This window comes from Notamacropus eugenii, chromosome 5, assembly GCF_028372415.1.
Source record: "Notamacropus eugenii isolate mMacEug1 chromosome 5, mMacEug1.pri_v2, whole genome shotgun sequence".
NCBI classification, from domain to species: Eukaryota; Metazoa; Chordata; class Mammalia; order Diprotodontia; family Macropodidae; genus Notamacropus; species Notamacropus eugenii.
Window position 1 is genome coordinate 229,799,364 of NC_092876.1, and position 25,752 is coordinate 229,825,115.

General features: G+C 36.2%; 1 protein-coding gene across 2 annotated transcripts in view; it reads left to right on the forward strand.

Moving 5' to 3' along the window:
* CERS6 (ceramide synthase 6) overlaps positions 1 to 25,752 on the forward strand; it is a 291,305-nt gene that overhangs the window by 51,907 nt on the left and 213,646 nt on the right. For both annotated transcript variants that reach the window (XM_072612222.1, XM_072612221.1), the window contains exon 2: positions 22,203 to 22,308. In XM_072612222.1, coding sequence (XP_072468323.1) covers positions 22,203 to 22,308 — 106 coding nt within the window. The remainder of the gene's footprint in view (positions 1 to 22,202; positions 22,309 to 25,752) is intronic.

The following is a 25,752-nucleotide window of genomic DNA, read 5'->3' on the forward strand; positions in this document are numbered from 1 at the left end:
AGTCTCCTTCCAGTATCACAGCACAACAGATTTCAGATTGGCCAATAGTCACTTGATGCTGAAGGCTGGAGGCTTGCGACATGATACAGAAGGGATTGCTTAAGCAGAGTAGCAACTAACGAGGCCATTCACATGGTAGAAAAAAGGAATGGTGGCGGGCATCTGCAGTGTGACTCAAAAGAATTTCCATGTGCTTCTGGAAAAGAGACAGGCACTTCTCCTATAGCATTGTCTACTTCCGTCAACCTTCCACACCTCCCCCTCCTCAAGAATGTGAATGATAAACCTCTTTTGCTCTTTTCCCCACCTCTTTTCTCTTTAAACTTCACATTTTCCCTGTTGGACAGATTGATTTTTCCTCCCATATGCCCTCCAGATATCTTGCAAGCTTGTGACTGCATGGATGCCCAGCATTTGAGTAGCTGACATTTGTACAAGTTGTTCTTGACCTGACTTTATCATATCATCTGAATTAACGGGTTACTTTTTTATGCCATGGGGCAACTAACTAGGTAGCACAGTGGATAGAGTGCCAACCCTGGAGTCATAAAGGCTCGTATTTCTGAGATCAAATTTGGCCTCAGATATTTACTAGTTGTGTGACCCTGGGCAAGTTCCTTCATCTTGTTTGCCTCAGTTTCCTCATCTGTAAAATGAGCTGGAGAAGGAAATGGCAAACTACTCCAGTCTTTGCCAAGAAAACCACAAAGGGGTTATTGAAGAGTTGGACATGACTAAAAAACAACTGAACAGAAACAATTTTATATCATTGTCTCAACAGAAGTCATGTAATAATCCCTGTGTATAGAAGAAATCAGCAACTCATGAAAATATCAACATGTTAAAAGATTTTTCAATCTAAGTTTTGGGAAAATTGCCTTTTAAAAAATTTCTCTGTAGAACCAAACACAATTTCTAGACATAAGGGGAAAGGAAAGGAGAACGGATTATAGGTGTGCCATTTTTTTCTTGTGATGTCCTAGAAGCCTGAAAAAAAATGTTTGAAAGTATTTTTGGCAGATTATCTGCTTAAAGGTTATGTGTATTGCAGATCATGAGATTTTTATAATTATTTCCTCTTCTCAAAATGTTTTGAGGTGAATTTTATCATTATTGTTTTTTATTGGGCAGAAAAAGTTCTATGAATAATATTTGTCATGAGAATCTTATTTCCCTTTCCCACATCTTCCAGCCACTGTTGTATGTGCTTTGCCTCTGATTTTGCTCGATTTTTCAAGATTAAATGGATATGTCACTTATTTTTATAGTATTGTACTCAGTAGAATCTACTAGTAGACTCTAGATGGGACAAGAAATGGCTGGCTGGGGTCAGGCCTAGATGAGTTACATGTCTTTCAATGTCTAGTAAGGTGTATTGCCTTGTGTATTGTCTGGCAAGACCATTACAATGGCAACACAGATAGCCAGTGTTGGACTTGCTCCTGGATCCAGATCCCATCTCAAGTTTGTTAAATAGGTGACCCTAGGGAAATCCCTCCTCCTCTCTTATCTAGAAAAACAAGGGCTAATAATCTCACCTATCTCACAGGATTCTTGTGAGGCACAAATGAGGATACTATATGTAAACACTATGAAGTGCCATGTGAAAGTCAGATTTTCCCCCTTTATGGAGTCCACAGCAAGAGGTGAAGGCTCCTCTCTGGACCATTTTGTGCATGCCTTTCAAGGCAAAGAATGGTTTTTGCAAGCTGGGCTTCGCAATGCATTTGAAACAGTCAAGACAGAATGGCTCAGGAGCATCAGTTTCTCCATTTCTGTTTTAGCCTAAGTTGGTTCACTTGTTCTTGAACCACAATTTCCTACCTCCATCAAATGTGATTTGACCCCTGGTGGAAATGCTTTTTCCTGGAGAAAACTGTTGTAGTCACAGAATTTTTAGAGCTGGTAAGACCTGAAGTGCTTTAGACCATCCCTCTTATTTTAGATTTGAGGAAGCTGAGGCCCAGAGACATTAAATGACGTGTCTGAGGTTACACAGGGGCAGAGCTAACCCTACAACCCAAGACTCCTGACTCACTCTAGTGTTCTTCCTATTACAGCACATTGAGAACAAAAGTTCCCTGATTTTATAATGGACACTACACGAAAAAATTGTTATTATGTATTTTCCTAAGAGTAGTATCATTTATAGTCTCTTAAATAAGGTTCTTAACCTGTCCATGGATAGATTTTTAAGGGGTCTGTGAACTTGGATGGGGCAAAAAAGATTATATCTTTATTTTCACTGACCTCTAACTGAGATTTAGCATTTCCTTTAATTATCAATGTAGGCAAAAAACTATTATTGTGACAAAAGAGTCCATAGGTTTCACCAGACTACACAAGGGATCTCTTGACCCTTTTTTTTTAAAAAGCTTAACAATTCCTGCCCTGAAAGCTTCGTGATGAAATTCAAATTATATTTCTGAAAGGGACAGTGAGTAGATAATTTTCAGATTTAAACACTTTCTCTTTGAATGACATTTAAAGTTCATTCATTTAGGTATCTCAGTACATGCTTCATGTGATTATTTTTGAGCAGTGAGGAAAGCATATTTTATAATTTGTTCATGGTGAAGCAAAAATGTGATGTTAAAAATACAACATTCTAAAAATTTTATTGTTTCCATGAATATTTCAAATCCAAAGCCAGAAAAGACATTGCACCTTTGACATAAACTAAGAAAGTGACTCCTTCCATCACCATCCTATTTTCAATTTGTGAGAAATCCCCAAGTTGCCTTTGAAAAGGGATGATACTCATTGTACAAGTATGAGAGTTCAAATACAGGTCTTAGCCCACATTCCTCAAAGTCAGCACTTTTATGCTGAAAGCTGGAAGTCCTTATTAGAAGGTTTATACAGGAAATGGTGGCCCCTTGGATGCCATTGCCAAGTGCTTGGGAAAAATAACATTTCTAGCTTTGCCTCCAGAGAATATCACTTGCAGGGATCCCTTCTCAAAAGCGAAAGTATTGGCACTGCTTTGTAGCCAGAACGAACAAGTTATTCTAGAAGAAATAGTTAGAACATTACTAGCAACTGGAAGGAATGCAGTACCTCCTAAGGGCCCCCAAATGGTAGGTTCCAGCTTGCTGGAAACCAGGTTACTATTTTTAAAACCCCAAGTTTTGCCAGGAAGATAATCTGAAATGAGGGTAATTTTGTAGAGAAATTGTTTGCATTATGGCTGACATTTATCTTTGGCTTTCTGGGATTCCATCCCCAGTGACTTTTCTGGAGAATCACCAGCCCATAGAGGAATCCGTCTGTTGACAACAAAAACAGTCAAAATAAAATAAAGAAGTCACACTCATTATTTTGGCCCTATCCAAATGGAACTGGAACTTGAGGAGTCAGCAAAAGTTTGCGTTGACAGCTTAATATTAATCTTGAAATTTTGGACAACTGGCCAAGTTTTAATTTTCAGTGGTCAGCCCCCCCACCCCCTTTTTGCCAGAGTAATTTGCTGATTATTCAAAACTGTCTGTATTTTCTTTGGCTGGAATAATTGCATTGTAATGTAGTATAGTTAAAAGTATATAGTATAATATATAGTATAGTTTTATAGGTAGAATGTAAAGCTAGAGAATCACAGCATTCCTTCCTCCCACCCCAATAGGGTGGAGGACAGTCACCATTTATTTATTTGTTCACCTTCCATCCATCCTAGAAGCTACAGTATTCATAGTGGAAATAGTGCTTGAATTAATTAAAGCTCTGGGTTTGCTGTAAAGTTTCATAATCACAGACAATATCATCTAATTCTTCTAAACCCCAGTCTGTAAACTGGTGATAATAAAACTTCCCCTACTGATCTCCCAGGGTTATTGTGAGGAAAATACTTTGTCAACCTGAAAGCATTATATGAATTTTAATTGTTGTTATTGTATATTGTATGAAAAAGAAGAATAAGACAAGGTGCCTCCCATCTCAGATGGTAGCAGGAAGGAGTTTAGAGATCTTCTGGTCCAATGAAGTCCTTTTTTTTTTTTTTGCTACATATTTCTAATACATCAATAAGTTAGCACTTTATAATGTAGGCCATCCGATTTTTGAACCATTTGTATTGTTAGAAAATACTTCCTCATCCTGAACAAAATTTGGCTCACTACAACTTCTTTCCATTTGTACCTAATTCTACTGAGTGCTATTTTTAAAAAATATATATATATACTTTTAAAAAATTCAAGATGGAGTTCTTTTCTCCCAAGTGAATATCAAAGGCTTCTATAGTATTACTTGATGCTGGCCTTACACACACACACACACACACACACACACACACACACACACACACACACACATGCACACACGCATGCACGCACACACACATGCAAATAATACATACATAGGCATGCATATACAATGCTAACTGTTGCCTCAGTGTGATTAGATCAACAGTGATCGTGACCTTAACATTTTTGGGAAAAAAACATAGAATTCGTTTTGAAAGGTTTCTCACCCTGCACAATGTGCAACATGCCACGTTTAAGCCTGGACTCAGGTGTATTCAGATTCATCATGTCAGGTTTATAACAGGAACAATAATATATAGTTTGGGGGCCCCCATTACTGGATATGGTAGGCTTCTGGAGCAGCGAGTGATATGACAACAGGGGTGTTTGAGGAATATTATTCTCTTTGAAGACATGAGTTTATAGGAACTTTGATTGTAAAAGCAGAAACTTTGCGAATAGAGTTGTAAGATTTTTTTCATCATTTTGTTTCCCTACACTTTAATGAAAGAAAGTGGAAGAAAGAAGTGGAAAACTTTTATTTTGGTTGGTATAAAAAGACAACAACTTCAAATGGCATGGGAGACAAGGGGACTCTTGATTTATTCAAGAACTGAAGAAAGCAATTATTCTTTGTTCCAATTTTTGCATATCTATTTTAGGATGATTCAGGACTTGAGGAAGATGTCATGATTTAATAGTTCTTAATTACTTGGTAGCAGCTAACTTCTGGATTCCATTAGGGCAGTGTTTTTTTCAGTCTGCCATGCTTGCTTCCATTTATTCAACGTGTGTTTATCACATTCCTTGTGACTAGGAGGAAAAAAAGCATAAAAGCTCTTTAGCACCCTAAAGCTGAAATGTGAGACCTGAGTTATGAAGCTATATACCAAAAAAAGATCATTTTTATGAATGGTTTTGGAATAAGCATATTTTATACTTTTAAATTACTTAACCATTTAGAGTACATCAAAGAATAAATATAATCATCTACATGCACATTAAAACCTTTTATTTCCACATGAGAATGAGGCTTCCAGTTTAGAGCCTTTAATCTGTTTTGCAGGTCATTAATGTCTGTGACTTTTCCTCATTTTTCTTGTCTTTCCCCCCCTGTGATGTCTTATAAAATGATACTTCCATGCTTTCAAGATTGTTTTCAGTCCAGACTTCATTGATGAGTTATTAACCTAGTCAAACTGCCCTTCCCAATTTCTCTTTGTGAGTGCCATTTCAACTTCCTTACAGAGTGTATTGGGGACTGAGGTGGTCGAATCCAAATGGAATGGCTCCCCTCTTATTGATGATGAAAAGGGCTCCTTATAGAAATGCTGCCATGTCTTTTTCATTTTCAGTCTGTTTGTTGTCTTTGTGCCAGTTTCCTCTTTGGATGAATTTGCATTGAGGTGGCTGAACTTGGTTCCATGCCAAGCTGTCTAATTTTTGCTTTTGCTGCTTTTCTCTCTTTGATGAAGCCATATCGCTCATTCTTCCACCAGCTTCAGTCAAGTCAACAAGTCAGCAAGCTTTTATTTAGTGCTTGCTTTGTGCCAGACGCTGTCCTAAATACTGGGAACACAAACATGGGCAAAAAGAAAGGCAGTCCCAACCCTCAATGAATTCCCATTCTAATTGGGTGGGGGGAGATAACTAACACATTACAGGGAGCTGAAAAGTGGGGAGCAATGGGAAGTTCAAAGTCGGGAGCAGAGCCCAGAGAGAAGTGAATGAGGGAGGAGGGCTGCCTCTGGAACTTCCTCAGAGTGGAGGTTCTGGGGGAACTTGCCAAACCTTGTTGCACAGAGGAAGAGGTCACAGGGTAGGAGGCTATTCCAGGAGAGAAAGCTGCTGGGAGAATGGTGGAGAAGTCTGCAAAGTCAGAAAAGGAGCCAGGAGGGCAATGAAGGAGTGCTGGTTTTGGTAATGTTTCCACAGTGTGGTGAACTGTTTTGTACTTTAGAATATCTGTATTTAACTTTTCTTGGATTATGTCATGTGTAGTGGTTTTGGTCCACCTGCCTAAATGGCGAATTTGAAGTCAGGGATTGTGTTTTAGTTCTTACGTATGTACTAGGTACACAGTAACTACTTTTTAATTAGGTAGCAACTTAATAACTCCTCATATCTTGAAATCCTTTTTTGTCTTTGTTGTTGATTCATTAGGCAGATGCCTATAGAGAGGCAGACTCAAATAGTCTGGTGGGCAAGGACCAATGCATAGATAGGCTAAAAAAATTAAGTAGAATCTTATATCATCAGTTACTTACTAATCTCTAATAGTATTCTATCCCTTTATCAGGGAAAATATGAAAGTCCCCACTGTATATTTTTAAAGCAGAGATTCTTTACCTGGGATCATCCGTGGATCCTTAAAGTGTCCATGGAAAGATTTCAGGGGCTCTGAGTAGTTGGATGGAAACAAATTACATCTTTATTTCACTAACTTCTAATCAAAAATTTGCATTTCCTTCAGTTATTTAAATACATTATTCTGAAAAGGGGCCCAAAAGTTTTCCCAGACTGCCAGAGGAGTACATGACACAAAAAAGAACCCCTACTCTAAAGGCACCTACTTTTTAATAAAAAAAGAAAAAAATGCCAATAGAAATTTTTTACACATTTTAAATTACAAATATATATCTGTAATAATAAATATGAATAAATTAGAAAAGGCCTCCTTTTCCCCCTTGAACTTGAAGAAAAAGAAGTCTAGTGTCTTTTTTATATGGAATCATAAGAATTGTATTACATATTTTCTATAGTTTATGTTGTCAAATTGGAAAGAATATTTTGACTTATTTTTGGAAAGAATATGAAGGAATGAATTTAGAAAGCAAAATGGCTGTAAAATAGTGATACCCACCCACAAACAAGAGTCAGAGAGAGAGAGAGACCATAGCAGTAATTCTGAAGCAATGATTAAAATTGTCCAGGTGGGCCTAACATCATAAACACAGTACTTAAACTGTACAACCTACAGCAGTGTTTGTGATTCACATGAAGTGTATATGGATTGTCAGTTTGATTCATTGAGTCATTAACTCATTTATTCATTCGCTGATTTCTCAAACATTTACTGACATTGTAAGGAGGCCACTTGTCTGGGAATTGGTAGAACTTATATTCAGTCTCAGAAGGTTTTCATTGATTTTCTACATGTTTTTGGGCAACTTATTTAAACTCTCTGTGGTTCCTTTACTGTCAAAGGCATGGTGATCTCTTCTTGGTCTGTCACATAGAAATATTGTGAGGCTCTCATAGGACAAATAAGTAAGACAGTTTTGAAATGACTCAAGACACTATAAAAACCACAAATAGCTCTTATTATTATAATTGTTTTATAACTTTATATACTCTGAAATGCATAACATTATAATGTATATATATTTATGCAATCATAATAACAGTGATGATAATAAATGGTAAAAATAACTGCATATTACTGAATAGCACTGAAGCTATCCTTGGTGATGTAGCTGCTTGGTTAATGCCTTTGTGTTAAAAATGAAGAACATTCACTTAAATTATTTCTGGTTACATTTTATAAAGACAGATGAAAGATGAGGGGTTACCATGTAAAACTAGTAAATCATATTGGTAGGACCAAGTTGAAAAGAATTTATGATGTGGTTAGGGAGTACCCTGAGCCTTTTCAAGGTGAGGAACCTTGAAAGATCACTCATCTCCAACTGGAAAAACACAAAGACCTAAATTAAAAATTGAACAGCCTTCAGAAATCTTTAGACTATAAGGAGCTACACTGAACATACTGTTCTCAAATGGAAATATGATTTTTGTAATATTTTGAAACAGCCTTCCAGATGTAAAAAAAAATAATGGAGCTTACGTAAGTTGTTAACAGTGTTCCTTAGGCCCATCCATCTTTTTGGTTATGTAGCTATTTTATTTGGCTGCTATATATTATCTTCATGACTTTTAGATCAGACTGTGATTAATTTATGTGTATGTGCATTGACTAATTTTAAACAAGGATTTGAGCACTGATTCTGAGGTCCATTTTAGTGAATTAGCCTAGTTTAACCTTGCAGGTTAAACAATACTATATGAATATTTCTTATTAGTGAGCAACTGAATGAAGTTGATTCTGAGCTATCCGAAAAGATAATGATGATGATGATGAAGGAAATTATGATTGTAGTTGTTGAAATTTATATGGTGGCATAATGGAAAAAAACAACAACTGGTTTGCTAATCCTAAAATGTGGATTTTTATGGAGGTCCTAAAGTTGACCAGCTATTGAATCTTAGCAGAGCAGTAAACTTTATTGTGTCCAAATTTGTAAAAACTCTCAATTGAAGTGTAGCTTGTCAGCTCTATATGGGTTTTCTAGTCAGGGTAAAGCCAATACTTAGGTGACAGGAAATATTTTGCTACATCCTGTTGAAGCGGCTGTGGCCTATGAACCTTGAAGACAAATTAAGTAATTTTGCCAAGTTAGTCTGTTCATTGAGTTCATTTCTCCAGCATGTTCTTCTGCTAACAACAATAATGCATATTTTCTATTGTCAGTACCCATGTGATTACTAAAAATAAATTTCTTTTTAATGCCTGACAGTGTTAATAAACCTGCCTCACCATTGACAGACATTTTTATATATAAGGATATTCACATACTTCAAGAACGATCAGAAATTATTAAAATTCCTCTTAGACCTATAGATTCCACTGCTACACATATACTTACATGAGGAAAGGCTCCATATTCAGCAGGTGGAGAATGAGAAACAAAAAAGATGCCCATTTATTGGGGAATGGAGAAATAATTTGTGTTACATAGAAATGATTCTCCCCAGTTTACTTTTTCCCTATTAATTTTAACTGCATTCATTTTGTTTGTGCAAGTGCTTTAAATTGCCTATCAAAACTGTCTATTTTATCTTAAATGATCTTCTCCCTTTTTTGGGCACAAATTCTGACTATTTAGACTGTAAAAAGAATTTCCTTACTTCTTCCTTTCATTTCTTAAGAATGGGACCTTTTGTATCTAAGTCATACATCTATTTGGAACTTATCTTACCATGTAGTATGAGATGTTGACTTAAATCTAATTTCTGCCAAACTGTTTTGGAGATTTAGAAGCAGTCTTTGCTGAATAGTGAGTCCTTACCCCAGAAAATGTGGTTTGCGGATTTAGTAAATACTGTTAATATTGGTCATTTTCTTACGTATGTTGTGTACTCAATCTGTTTCACTAATTAAACATTCTGTTTTTTAACTAGTACCAAATATTATCGTGGTATACTTTGAAATATGGTGCTGCTAGATCCCCTTCTTTCCCACTTTTTTTTTTTCAATATTCCCTTGGAGATTCTTCACCTTTTGTTATTCAGATGAATTTCATTGTAACTTTCTCTAGCTTTATAAAGTAATCTTTCAGTAGTGTGATTGTTGTGATACTGAACAAGTAAATTAACGTATGTAGTGTTATTTTATTATGTTGGCATTGAATGATCATGAGCAATTAATATTTCTCTAGTTATTTATGTCTATCTATATTGTTATCAAGAGTTTTGTAGTTGTACAAGCTCTCATTTCATAGATGAGCAAACCTGGGACCAAGCGAAGTTAAGAAATTTGGCCTGGAGCCAGTATCAAGAACTCTCAAGTCCTTTTCTGCTTTTTTTCACTGCATCACAGCTCTGAGTGCAAATATAAACAAATCTTTCTACTTTGCCACGTTGCATCTTGATGCTCCATAAATTGTTACTTGATAATATGAAATGATTTTATTATTTTCCTAGAAGGAGAGAAACAAATGAAAGACCATTTCTAAAGAGAGAAGGAAAAAATGTGTTCTTACCTCCTGGATATCACCAGTTCCAATGAAGGAAGCCTTTTTTCAATTGGAAAACCTGGTCGCAATAGAAAGAAATGGAGAACATCATAAATGACCTTTGGTGGAATGGGGTTTGTAGAGGAAGTGGAAACCCTGACAAAAAATAAATTGAGATAAAATTACTTTTATAAATGCTTTTTTTAATCTTAGAGTTGCATATGGAAGAAGTGAAAGGGAGGCAGATTTAGATTAAATATGAAGAAAAATTTCATAACAAACTTGAAAACTATGGAGTGCCTTGAAGAGGCTGTATAGTTTTTTGTCATGATTGTTGCAGAAAGGCTTCATCCACAGGGTTGAAAATTGGATTTGATGACTTTTAGTCACTTTGAACTTTACAATTATGATTGTAAAGAATGTATGTGAACATAGCAATTAAGTGTTAACTTAAAACTGCACTAAAACTTTTGGAACCACCTGTATGTTTAAGAAAATACGTGTGTGTATCTGTGTGTGGGGCTACACATATACTGATGAATATTGTTTTTATGTTGTTTTAGTCATGCCCAATTCTTTGTGACCTCACTTGGGGTTTTCTTGGCAATGATAAAGGAGTGGTTTGCCATTTCATTCTCTGGCTCATTTTATAGATGAGAAACTGAGGCAAACAGGTTTAAGTGACTTGCCCAAGGTCACACAGCTATTAATTGTCTGAGGCTGGATTTGAACTCAAGAAGATGAATCTTCCTGACTCCAGACCCAATGCTGTATCTACTGCACCCCCTAGCTGCCTCCCCATAAATATATAGCACCATTAATACTAATATTATATGCTATCCTATACCAGGGCAGCGAGGTGGCACAGTAGATAGAGTTCTGGGCCTGGAGTCAGGAAGACTTATCTTCATGAATTCAAATCTAGCCTCAGACACTTACTAGCTGTGTGACTGTAGGCAAGGCTCTTGCCTCAGTTTCCACATGTATAAAATGACCTGGAGAAGGAAATGGCAAATCACTCCAGTGCCTTTGCAAGAAAACCCCAAATGGGGTCATGAAGAGTCAGACATGACAGAAAAATGAATAACCACACTATTCTTTACATACTAACTCTATATGCTATGTTACAACTACTGTATACACTCGTAGATACACTAATACTACATGAATGATGTTGTTTTTAACATTAGAAATTAGATGACACCTTGAATTCCTGAAACGTAGTCATGTTTTTGGCTGACGTAAATACTTTATTTTGGTAAAGTCTAGAACTGAGATTAGAAAGATATACTTGTGCTTTTCTGACAATTTCCTTCATAGGGAAATATTTTCAGTGACTCTTTACTTTTAATTATACCTAATTACTAAGTCCTTCTGTGAAGGTCTTAAAATAAGTACTCAGTACAAGTGTATTTCATTCACGAGGCTTAAGCTCCTTAAGTAGATAACTTGGGTGGTTCAATATATTGTGAAACTTTAAATAGGAAAAAAAGCTCTTTAGATTCTTTCCTGTATTTGCTCCAGCTACAGTATCATTTCTTATAGACAGATTTGACTCTTTCTAATGAGTGTCTACATGAAAAGATTATGAAGTCCAATAGCATTATTTCCAGCTAATGTGGGTTCCTAATGATGTAACTGGGGGGTAGAGGGATTAGTATTATAAGTTAAGAGGACATTAATCCTCTTAACAATTAACATGGACCTGGTTTGTACATTGTTCCAGTGTGGCAGAATTCCATCAAGGAAATGAGATGTGCCTTATGGTGAAGTGTGTGCATGTGCCTGAAAGTCACAGAAAACATCGCATTCTTACTTTCTTCTTCCTTTTGCCTTTACTGACTAACCAATATTTAGGCTTTCCCAGTCTCAAAATCTTTATGTCATGTCCTTGTTCTGCATCTGGACGCTGTGAGAGTTTATGCTGTCATGAAGTCACTGACTATCTGCCTTCCTTCATATTCCCTTTTTGGAGTGCTCACATGATTTAGAATCCCAAAGCTGTTTTTATAATATGACAAATAGTATTCAGACTGACTAAAAGATCAAAATTGCACTTAATAAAGTCAACTTCAGCCAACTTCTTTATTTTTTGTTATATTAATTTATTTTTTTCTGTAAGATCCCATTTTAAATACTAAATGGTAAACTCTTTGGGATGCCATCTAAGAAACTGTCACCTGCACAGGGCAGTTAGTGAAATGTTGCCTGAATGGTGATGATAAGCAATAGTCAATAAGTATTTATTAAGGGCTAGGCACTTTGTCAAGCCCTACGGATACAAAAAGAGACAAAAGAGAATTCTGTCCCTCAGGAATTCTGTCCCTCTTAATCTAATGAGAGAGACAAGAAACAAACAGACACAGTAAATTCTCTATCAGAGTCTGTGCTGCAAAATGAAAATGAATATGTAGTCATGCAATATCTCTTGCCCTCAAGGAGCTTACCTTCTACTAGGAGGGATACAACATGTAAGGAAGGAAGTAAATATATGCAACTTTGGAAAGTGATGGTGGTTCCATGCTCATCATTATGAGAAAAGAGTCCAGTTCACATGATATTACAACTCTAGGAAGTAATCTGAATGAAGGATCTTTTGAGGCACAATGTTAGTTTATTATATAAATTAGTGGACATGTCAGATACAACAGAAATCCAAAAAGGAGGACTAGTTTATAGGGCAAGAGATAGGAGTTCTATCTAGTTTTGCGACTAACTTGCTTTGTTATCTTGGCAAGTTCAACAATTTAAATACAAATAGAAAAATGAAATATCCCTTGCCCTCAAAGAGCTTGCCTTCTGCTAGGAGGGATAAACATGTACACAAGTAAGTATATATAAAATCATACCATGTAATTTCAAGAAAGACAGAGGACTGATAACTGGGAGGAATTAGGAAAGGCCCAAGGGAAGCTAGGAATTCTAAGAGATGGAGATAAGGAAGGAGTACATATTAGACATGGAGGAATACTTGTACAGATGGATGGAGCTGGGGGATGAAAAGTTGTATACCAGGAACAGTTAGCAGACCAATTTGACTTAGAATAGAGTATGTGAAGGACAATAATAAGAAATGAGAATGGAAAGTGGAAAAGGAGTTGGAGTCATAATATAGAGTGATTTAAGTAATAGACTTTTTGTATTTGATCCCAAAGGTATTAGAGAATCACTGGAGTTTTTTGTTTTTTGTTTTTACCAGATGACTCAGTCAGTTATATGTTTTAGGAACATCAGTTTGGTAGTTCTGTGAAGACTGGATTGGACAGGGGAAATAAATTTAATCTTTCTCATGTATCGCCAAGGCAATATTGACAGCACCAAGGGCAGCTATGAATATACCAGTATAGTTCTGAATTGCAAAGTATAACAGATTGTTCCTATAGAAGGTGGAAGGAAAACATTTGTTCAGACACCAGAAAGCCAAATCTCAACACTAGAACACCAAATCCATCATAGTAACCAAGAAGTCAATATACATTATCACTGCAGGGGACAAAGACATGCTGCCAGGGCCTTCCCACAAGCACATACTCATGAGACTGGCACCACCTGCTTGCATCCTCTCTCCTCCTTCTTCACCGCTCTCACCAACTTCTTCCCAGTTCTGCTCCAGCCCTCCTGTTCTACCCGTTCAGCAAGCTCCTCCCATTACATGTGTCTTAGGCTTCTGTGTGATTTAAGCAGGTCACATGGGCCTTCCCATTTAAATCACCATTACATTTTATGTACCTATAAAATGGGAATAATGCTAATACAGTAATAATCACCTTTTATAAGTCTTGAAAGTTTTCAAAGAGATTCACACACATATTATCTCATTTTGACCTTCGCAACAATCCTGTAAAGTAGATGGTATTATTATTTAAGTTTTACAGTTGAAGAAACTGAAGTTGACATTAAGTGACTTGCCAGAGTCGCGTACCAAGTAAGTGTCTGAGACTGATTTGAACTTATATCTTCCTGACTCCAAGTCTAGCATTTTATCTACTGCACCATTTAGTTGCTATCTAGCTAACAGGATTGTTGTGTTGATCCAATGAAAAAATGAAATTATTAATAATGATAGGTCTTTGAAAAAGCATACAACTCTATATGATTATAAAGCATTTATACATACTAACATATACACTATTTGGTGTATGTACATATTCTCTATCTTTATGAGCCATCTTTATACCAATTATGCTCAGCTGAAGGCATTGTTAGGCATAAGCAGCTTTTGAAAACAGTATTCAACAACAGGCCACATCTTACCATCTAACATTTGAAATTTGCAGAGAGTATAAGATCCCTTGGTCTTATTATTTGTTGATTATGAAAAAGTATTTGATTAAGTAGAAAAAATAGTATCTTGTGGGCATTTTCCCCTAAATGTATTAATTTGTTTTCAGTTTTCAACAATCACTTCCATAAGACCTTATAGGATCTTTTACTTATGTACCAACCATACATCAAGATCACTCACGATTCCTCAGAAGAGGTAACAACAGAACCAACCTTCTGACAGTAACTATCAGGTGAGGAATAAAACGAGATGTCTGATCACCAAAGTTATTACTGTGAATGGGAGGAGATCCAGTGCCAGATTCTCTGTGGATGGTGTCGTCTTATGGTTAGTCTGGTTTGCAGATGACATTGTGCTGACCGTAATCAACCCCAGGGCATCACAGACCTTAAAACCTTAGATGGGATCACAAAGAGTTGGACAAGATTTAAATGATCCAACAATTTTATATGTCAAAGGGAAAAGATGGGTTGATTACTTGGCAAGAATAAAGATAATAAAGGATAGTAAGCACCGGAGTGCTCCACTGCTATCCTCTTGATTTTAAGCAGAAGTGTGGAAGGCCTCCACTCCATCCTGTTGGGTGGACTTCCTCAGGTGAACTTTGGGGAGAACATGAATGAGAATTGTCCAAGAGGGACAAGCATTGATGGCTCTCAATCTGTACTATTGGAGGGAAATCTCAAATCTCTGAGATCACTGTTTGGAGTATGTGCATATAAATGTGTGTGCACATAAATATATATGACATAGTAGACACAAATACAACTTATGAAAAATGTACAACTCAGTATAAATACAAAGTATTATTATTAAATAAAGCTTTGGATGCTCTCAACATATCGACCTGACTGCTAATTATCATTTAGTAGAATTGGATCCCAGAGAAACCTGCCACGATTTTAGGTTTTTGCTGGTAGAAAGGAGTTTATTTTTCTATTGTTAGTATCTTTTAAAAATTCTTCACATTCATGGAAAGAGTGAAGAGATCTGGGAAGTTCTTTTTTCTTATTTTACCTCTCTTATGTAGCCATGATTTGTCATGCAATAAAACTCATGATAGTATCAGGATGTAACATTCCCTTGGGATGTTCTACCGCTCTGAGAGACTGTTGGAAATCTTTATGAAACAATCTTTTGGAAATTGTTGAATGCCCTGAAATTTTACACATACAAAAAAAATACATGTATGATTTTAGATCCTTGCAGAGGCAGGGACACGCTGCAGATCCAGTCAAACTGAAGAATAAGAAATACTGCATGGAATAATACTACAAGTCAGCATTTATAGATTTCTGTAAGTTTTTCAAAGTGTTTTACATATACCAACTCATTGAGATAATATACATACAATTAGAAATCTTAACAAATAAACAGAATTGAAATAGTAGTCTATTAAATTCCATGTCAAGAGTTATTGGAAGATCATGCCAGGAAGCTCAGCATGTGATTTTTGAAAGACTTCTTATCTGGTGTCATTGTCACATCAATCTTTACACCAATTAAAGGTCCACAAAATAGTGGGATTTAAATTGAAAATTTAAAGTAAAATGAAATTTAAAATATTTAAAAAGTCTCAAACCTCAGTAAGGTTTGAGACTTATGTCTAACACTTTAATACTGACCAATTTTATCAGCATCCCCTAAGTAGTTTCAGATTGTAGGACAAGCCTTCTATGCATACACACACACACACACACACACAGAGTAATATTTTCCTGGTGATCATATTTGGTGATTAATGTAAGGGCAATGGGACAACATATAGTATGTGTCTGTGTGTCTGTGTGAGGAGGCCATAGCATGTTACAATGAGGATTTTTCTGCAAGCAGTGTCATTAAAGAGCCAAAAATAAAAGACCAACAGAATCCACAACAATAAAACTTCCATGATATTTTTCCAAACAGAAAGAAGGAAACAAGGTGGGGGGAGGGTTTGTTTTTACTCAGATGTATTTTTTCCCCAAGATCATAATTGTCTTTTGTTATTTTATATTACTTTGGGCAAAACTATACAAATTATAGGGGGATATAAACTGGGATCCAGAAAAGTGACAAATGTAATTAAAATTATATAAAACCAAGTTACTAAGGAAAGGTTAAAGGAAGAAAGGATATTTACTCTGGAAAAGAGAAGCTTTCTATGCATTTAGTTATGAGAAGAATGTTGACCTCACAGTTCCTGTGGGTGACTAAAAAAAGGAAATCTATTTCAAGTTCAGCATGAAAGATTCTTTGAGATTGATGAAATGCTAGAAGAGGTCAATAAAGAAGGTTTCAGAATTACTTATAGAGTTTTTAAAAAGCACAGTGTTTCTTGGAGGCAGGAGACTGAGCCAGGGGTTCTTGGTAGGCATCTGGAATGGAATGTTTTTTCATTATCTCCTAATGTATCTGTGATTCAGACTTTTTTTTTTTTTAACATTGTTCTCCCAATTCAGCTTTCTGGGCTTCCATTAACTTTGGTGCTGCTTGATCCATGAAGTACATTTTTATTTTAGTCAGTTTTGTGGGAGTAAAATTGTTTTTCTTTCCCTGAGGAAATAATGAGAGGAAGCATTTATATAGTGTTTTGGGCACCTAGGATGGGCCTAGAGTTAGGAAGGGCTGAGTTCAAATGTGACCTCAGACACTAGCTGTGTGACCCTAGGCAAGTCACTTAACCCTGTTTGCCTCAGCTTCCTCATCTGTAAAATGAGCTGGAGAAGGAAATGGCAAACCATTCCAGTATCTCTGACAGGAAAACAAACAAGACTGAAAAACAGCTTAACAACAACAAATATAATATTTTGAGGTTTGCAAAGTGCTTTAAAAAAATCCTTTCCTTTCATTCTCACAACGATCCTAGGTAGTAGGTGCTATTATTTTCCCCATTTTACAGATGATGAAACTGAGACAGACTGGAGGTTAAATGACTTACCAAGGGTCACACAGTTAGTGTCTAAGAAAGGATTTGAACTCAGGACTTCCTCACTCCAATCAAAACTTTATACACTATTTCAACTCACTGCTGATTCAGAATTCATTTCATGCCCTTTAAGGCATACAATGTACAACTATCATGTCTAATTTACAGATAAAGAAGCAGAAGTTATGAGGTTTTTTCAAAGGTGTGACTTCCATTACTATGATATGTTCCTTATTTTTCTTGTTTTCTTAAACAAAGTAATCTTATAGGTATATTGAAATAGTCTGATATTTCATGATATTGCCATTGGCTGGAATTACATTCCTGGAAGTGTGATGAAAACTTTTCTCTCTTTTTTTCCTTTTTATTCAACACACTAGTTTTTTCTTTTATTTTAAATTAATTTACTTGTTTTCAGTTTTCTATAGTTACTTCCATATATCTTAGATTTTCTCCCCCTCTCTCCCTTCTCCTTCCCCCTCCTTCCCTGAGACAGTGTGCAATCTTTTATAAGTTCTACACATACATTCTTATTAAACACATTTTCGCATTAGTCATGTTTGATAGAATAATTAAAATGAATGGGAGAAACCACGAAAAAAACCAAACCAAACCATAACACAAGAGAAAATAATCTGCTTCATTCTGTGTTTCAGTTCCATAGTTCTTTTTCTGGATGTGGAAGGCATTTTGCCTAAAGAGTCCACTGGGAATTTTTTAGGTGCTTGCATTGCTATGAAGGACTAAGTCTACCAGAAAAATTCCTTGCACACTGTGGTTGTTGCTGTGTACAAAGTTCTCCTGGTTCTGCTCCTTTCACTCAGCATCAGTTCATATAAGTCTTTCCAGGTTTTTCTGAAGTCCTCCAGTTCATCATTTCTTATAGCACAATAGTATTTCATTACAGTCATATATCACAACTTGCTCAGCCATTCCCCAACCAATGGGCATCCCCTCGATTTCTAGTTCTTAGCCACCACAAAGAGAGCTGCTATAAATATTTTTGTACATGTGTCACCCTTTCCCATTTTTAGCATCTCTTTGGGATACAGTCCTAGAAGCTATATTGCTGGGTCAAAGGATATGCACATTTTTGTAGCCCTTTGGGCATAGTTCCAAATTGCTCTCCTGAATGGTTGGATCAGCTCACAGCTCCACCAACAATGAATTAGTTTTCCAACTCTCCCACATCTTCTCCAACATTTATCATCTTCCTGTTTTGTCATGGTAGCCAATCTGATAGGTGTGATCTGGTTTCTCAGAGTTGTTTTGATTTGCATCTCTCTAACCAATAGTGATTTAGGGCATTTCTACTGCCTTTTTCTCTACCCCCTTGTATCTACCCTTTGCTTGAAGGGTTTTGAAAGACTAGCTCAGGGATGGGGAACCTGGGGTTCTTGGCCTTCTAGGTCCTTGGGTGCAACCTTTTGACTGAGTCCAAGTTTCATAGAACAAATCCTTTTTATTAAAGGTATTTGTTTTGTGAAGTTTGGATTCAGTCAAATGGCCACACTTGAGGCCTTGAGGCTGAGTTCCCCACCCTTGGACTAGTTTGTTTTAATTGGGTTTCAGATGTTTTCAGAAAAACCTGGTCAGAATTATATGAACGAATGCAAAATGAAATGAGCAGAACCAGGAGAACATTGTACATAGCAACAATATTATAGTGATGAATTTGAAGGACTTAGCTACAGTGATGAATACAGTAATCCAAGACAGTTCTGAAGGACTCATGATGAAAAATGCTATCCACCTCCAGAGAGAAACCTAATGAATTCTGAGTGCAAATTGAAGTATGTTTTTGCACTTTATTTTTCCTGTTTTTTTAACATATGTTTTGCATGATTTCACATGTATAATTGATATCATATTGCTTGCCATCTTGGGCTGCTAGGTGGTATGGTGGAGAGAGTCCTGGTTTGAAATCAGGAAGACACATCCTCACATCTGATCTCAGACATTTATTTACTAGTTTGTGACACTGGGCAAGTCACTTAACCCCTATTGTTTCAGCTCCTCATCTGTAAAATAAACTGGAAAAGGGAATAGCAAACTACTACGATATCTTTGCCAAGAAAACCCCAAATAAGGTAACAAGGAGTCAGACACAACTAAAAACTGACTGAACAACAAAAGCTTACCTTCTCAATCATTGGGATAGGGATGGAAGGGAGAGAGGGAGAAAATGTAGAACCCAGAATTTTAAAATAAATGTTAAAAATATTTTAAAATAAAATTATAGAAAGAAGGGATTCTCTTTGCCTTTCTTGTATTCCTAGTGCTTAGCACAGTGCCTGGCATGTGGTAGGTGCTTAATAGATGCTTATTGACTGACTAAAAAATCAGTCTCCCCATCTTGTGCCCAGTGCTAATTAAAAAGAGAAATAATTTTATGAACAAATGTAGTTATTTGAGCAATGTGTACTTTTTCACGGGTCATTTAGGCATTTTCAAAGGGAAATGTGTCACCAGAAGACTAGCTACCACTACTGAAAAACAATCAGGAAACCATGTAGTTGCAGGACAGTTTTATGACTTTTTTAGAAAATGTATTTCTGAACACTGAAAAGTTTTTACAAGACTAACAGACATCCTAATTTGGTGAAGTTTGTTAATGAATTAAGTATTCTGAAATTCAAGTTAGGTCCTGGGATCACAGATTTAGAGCTGTAAGAGACCTTAGAGGTCATCTAGTCTACCCTGTTCCTTTTACAGTTTAGGAAACTGAGGTCCACAGGGATGGCTTGCCCAAGGTCACACAAGTAATAAGTGACAGCATTTTTTCCTACTATACCATGCTGCCTTTCAAAGTTAAAAAAAAAAAAGAGTCGCTTGATTTATATCATTTAGTCCACAAGTATTTATGAAGTCCCTATTATGTACTCAATGCTGTCCAAGGTGCTGAGGATACAAAGGCATGCACCTCCCTTCCCCCCCAAAAAAACCAAACAGCCCCAAAACAAACCCGTTCCTGGCCTCAGGGAACTGTTGCTTCCCTAAAGCAAAACACTTGGGGATTAAAATGTCCCTGTCTTAGAGCATTCAAAGGTGTTATACATTTAGCTCTTCATAGAACACAAGACATGTTGGAAAGACAACCTTTTTTCCTCATCTTTTCTTTCATCTTTTATATCTCAGTGAAAGTTCATTCTGCAAGGAAATTGCAATGTTCTATTTCTGGGAAATTATAGAATTATCCTTGAGGGATTGAATTAATTCCATGAGTGGTACTTGAACAATTCACCCAAGGACCAGGGAGGACCCTAGAATAAAAAAATTGTAGCTAGAAACATTTCACATAGAAGTTTCTCTGTTGGATCTGCATTATGTATATGTTTCAGTACTCCAAGGGATCTGTGATCTTATCACAGAATGAGTATACCTTAGGCACTATGTAAGAACTTTAAAAGTATTTAATTATATAGCAAGATTTATTGTTTCTTCTGCTTAGAATCCTATTCAAAGTGAAATATTAAGGAGAACTTGGAGCAAATTATTCCCTGGTGGTGTTATTTCAGTAGAAATGTCATCTTTTCCAGATGACGTCAAATACTTCATAAGCACTGGAATGAGCTACTCCTCCCCATCACCCTTGGGGTTTTCCCTCAACTTCTAAAAATGTTGAGAGAAAACTATTTCTTCATGCCCCAGGAACAAACTGAATGTGCATGAGATAGAAAAGTGGGGGTAAATGAAAAAATGGGTCCCTGTGGTCCATTGTTTTAGTACTGAGGGAGCTATAGATAAGGTTTTAATTCTACCGAGGAATCAAATGATACTATTAACAGTAGTAGATATTTGTCCCCTACCCCCACCCATACCCCACCCCCTCCTCCAGAAGGCAAGGAAGTCTCTAGGACAAAGTTGTTTTAGTCTTTGATCAAATGATTAATTTTGCAGAAATTCATTTTGCTTTCCTTTGGAGAACATACAGGAGCAATTGTTTGAAGCTGTCATTATAAGAGTTACGCAGGTTTCTGAGAAATGGGATGGTAATGTTGTGAATGTTTACTTGGCTAGAGTTGATGGGACTAGCACCACCATGGTATGTAGATGTGAACTTCCAGTTACCTATCCCTCACTTCCTCCATTCTTCTGTGGTGTAATCTCCTATGGTGTCATCTCCTATGGAAAGCCTTTTTTCATTCTCCTAGTTATCAGTTGCCTCTCTCTTCTCAATTTATCTTTTCTTTGCATATCTGTTTGCATGTTGTTCTATAACCTACTCCCACTCTCCCCAGTAGAATGTAAACTTCTTGGTGACAGAACCTGCTTTTCATTTTCATCTTTGTATCTCCAATACCTAGCACAGAGACTTGCCATGTACATTAAATGTTTTGTTGAGCTGCAGTTGTCAATATTATTAATTATATGAACTATATCTTTGAGGAACCACAAAGTGAATTATATATGTGCCTCATTGTTATGAAACTTCGAGGGGGCTTTTTGTTTTTTTGGTTGTTTTTTTTTTTTTTTTGGCCAGGCAGTTGGGGTTAAGTGGCTTGCCCAGGTTCACACAGCTAATCTCAGGTATCTGAGGCCATGTTTGAACAAAGGTCCTCCTGCCTCCAGGGCTGGTGTTCTATCTGCTGTGCCACCTAGCTGCCTTGTTATGAAATATTTTAATCATAGAGGGGATGCCCATCTGATAGGTCTTACGATATAAAGTCAAGAAATTTAAGGGCTTCTTGGAAATTTTCCCTTGTTGGAGAACTATAGAGATAAAATGAATAAACTCTATTTTGTAATTACCATATATAAATATATGTATGTATAAATATACATGTGTACATATACATATATGTATAAATATGCATATGTACATATACATATATGTATAGGTATATATGTATATATATTTGTGGAACTGTAAACATAAAATTAGGGGATTTATGAGGAAAAAAATCAATATTATAACTGAGTTGCATTCAGTGTGCCTACAGAAAAATATAATGTCAGTTCTTTATCTTTTTCAGATTCATAGCCAAACCATGTGCCTTAGGGCTTAACATCCAGGCCAACGGACCACAGAAAGCCCAGCCTAATGCCATTCTGGAAAAGGTCTTCACTGCAATTACAAAGGTATGTCACAATTGCCAAATGAATTAGTGAACAGGTTTTCATTGCTCCCCTTCCATATGATCAGTGCTGTGCTAGACAAATATGTTGTCCAGAAACATTGCTTAAATTGACAAAATATAAATTAGCAGAGGAGAATGAATGCTTAGACCAAAAAGGGTAGGAAATTAACAAGTATATGAAGGGTTAGGTGCCTATTAGTTCATCCTCAGAGTGTAGGAAAACCAGTGTGCTCACTCATCCTTGAATAATCCTTCTGCTTTGTCAGTGATGAATCATTCTGTTCCTCTTTTTATTTCATGTGACATCTAGGAAGAGGTATGAAACCTGTGTAGTTTGTTACTTGTTCGTATGTGTCAGAGTGGAGGCAGAGTATATAATTTGTTCTTGTGTAGAAAAACTACATTGATGCTGATAGCAGTGTCCATTCTTGGGCTTCTCAAAAACAGTCAAGGAAAGTAAAAATCAATTACAGAAAAATCAAGGATGGTAAAAATAAAGGAATATAAAGCATGGCAGGGTAATCTCAGCATAGCAAAAAGACAAAGCTGCGCGTAGAAGCAACATGAGGCAAGTGACAAAAATATAGAGGTTGTAATTCAATCAGTAAGCATTTATTAAGTACCCACTACGTGTAAGGCATTGTACTAGATGATGGTGATACAAACATAGAAATAAAATAGTCCCTGCCTTGAAGAAGCTTACATACTATTGAAGGAGACAATATGTTGATATATAAATATATGGAAAATATTTGCAAAATAAATACAAGTTAATTTTGAGGGGGTAATGCACTAACAACTGAGAGGATCAGAAAAAAATAAAATTCAGGAAGGGGAAGGATCTTTCTGAGAACAAATGAGAAACGGAGCTTGAAGTACTTAATGCTACTGAAAAAAAAAAAACATGACAGGGAAGGTCCTTAGGAACTACCTACAGTAGATGTACTAGTCATATATAAGCAGAGAGAAATTAAAGATTCACAAAATCTCACACCTGGAGGTGATCTCAGAAGCCATCTCAGGCAGCCTATACCTGATCCAGAATCCTTCCTACAATTTCCGCCATATGGTTATGCATTGTCTCTGCTGGAAGATCTTGAGTGAGGCAGAACTTACTTCTTTTGGAGGCAACCCATTCCACTTCTGCACAGCTTCATGGAAGTTTTCCCTTACATTACCTCTTCCACACATGACTCCTATCGCTGTCCTTTAAAGTTGAAACAAAACATATCTACTTCCTCGTCCACATTTCAGCCCTTCAATTTCTTGGAGACAATAATAGGAAGTTTTTCTTTCTTTGGACTTTCCATAGCAGTTTGTTTATGCCCTTTTTGCCTGCTTGATCAAATAGTATTTTGCATTATAGCTATTTGTATGTCATTATTTTATGAGATTGTGAGCTCCATGAGGCCAGAGGCTATCTTATTTAATTTTAATGCCCCATCTTAGTTCTTAGTATACTCTGACTAAATGAACTAAAATTATTTGTTGAGAAGGACTGTTACATTTTCTCTAGGTAACATTGTATTTTCAGATACTTAGCTTACTCATTTTTGCCTTTATTTTGTGGGACTTAATGCAGACTGTTTAGTCAGATATTGACAATCTAGCAAATTTCACTCCTAACTTGATATTTGTAGTAACTGATTATTTGAATTGATTATTCTCATATTCACATTAAAGTCTAAGTACCTGACAAGAATTTCTTAGATGATTCTTTTAAAGTATAAAGACCATTTTCCTAATGGAAAACCATTGAGTATTTCCAAAATTTTCCCCTGGGGGAAAAAGAAATTGAATAAATGAAAAAGCAAAAAAAAGTTCTTGTAGCTTGTGGAGGTCATTGTAGCCTTTTCTAAATTACAATCTGTAAAAGCATCTTTATTACAAAAAGAAAAACTTGTATATTCTTTTGCATTTGAGGAGTTGAAAATTTAACCTTGTGTTTTTATATGGTATGTCAAATTGGCTCAGAAAAATACATATTTTTTTCACTGAAACAGATATACCAAGGGCACTGCTAGGCTCTTTTAAAAATGTGATCATAGCACATTTAAATTCACCTTATGTAAGGAATTATATGTGTATCAAGCATGCACTATTCCAAAAGGACAATATCATATTTTCTGTACCCGCGTATTCCTATAGGAATTATGCAAAAGAGATTTTATTTCTTTTGCCTTACGTTTACCATAGTTACCAGAATAATTTCTAATACAAAGGTAGTAAAGAGATTTTGCAGCTGGGTTGGCTGCTCTAGAGAATATTTCCTCTCAGCTAATTTCAGTGATCATGTTTCACTCAGTTTCCAAGGTGACTCCTTTTGAAATTGTCATAGGCTTTACAAAAAGAGCCTTACATTTTAAATATTCCAATAATCAGGAAAAGTTGAGACTTCTCTTTCTTAAATACTTCTGAGTCCTCCCATTTGTAAAAAATAAATAAATAAATAAACAGGTTAGATGAAGAAAGGAATCTGGGGAAGAGAAGGACTTCAAGACTCATGGAGAAAGTTTCTGTATAAATCTGAGGTATTAAGCATGAAAACTGATACACATGCTGAAAAATTTCATCAAGTCTAGTGACCTGTCTTTTTTATGAAACTGTTATTTATTTTTAGTTTTCAACATTCATTTCCACAAGATTTCGAGTTCCAAATTTTCTCCTCATTTCTTCTCCCCCACTCCAAGACGCCATGCATTCTGATTACCCCTTCCCTAATCTTCCCTCCCTTCTATCACACCCCTCCCTTCCCTTATCCCCATCTTCTCTCTTTTTTTTGTAGCGCAAGATAGATTTCTATACCCCATTTCTATATTTCTTGTTTTTTAGTTGCATGCAAAAACAATTCTCAACATTTGTTTCTAAAACTTTGAGTTCCAACTTCTCTCCCTTCCTCCCTCCTATTCCCACTGAGAAGGCAAGCAATTCAGTATAGGCCATGCATGTGTAGTCACACAAAAGACTTCCATAATAGTCATGTTGTGAAAGACTAACTATATTTCCCTCCATCCTCTCCTGCCCCTCATTTATTCTATTCTCTCTTTTGACTTTGTCCCTCCCCAAAAGTGTTTACTTCTAATTATTCCCTCCTCCCATTTGCCCTCCCTTCTATCATCCTCCTCCCACACCTCACTTATCTTCTTCTCCTTTACTTTCCTGTAGTGTAAGATAGATTTTCATACCAAATTGAGTATGCATGTTATTCCTTCCTTAAGCCAAATGTGATGAGAATAAGCTTCACTTTTTCCCTCTCATCTCCCCCCTTTTCCCCTCTATTGAAAAAGCTTTTTCTTACCTCTTTTATGAGAGATAATTTGCCCCATTCCATTTCTCTCTTTCTCCTCCCAATATATTCCTCTCTTACCCCTTAATTTTATTTATTTAGATATCATCCTTTCCTAGTCAACTCACCCTGTGCCCTTTGTCTATATGTATGGGTATA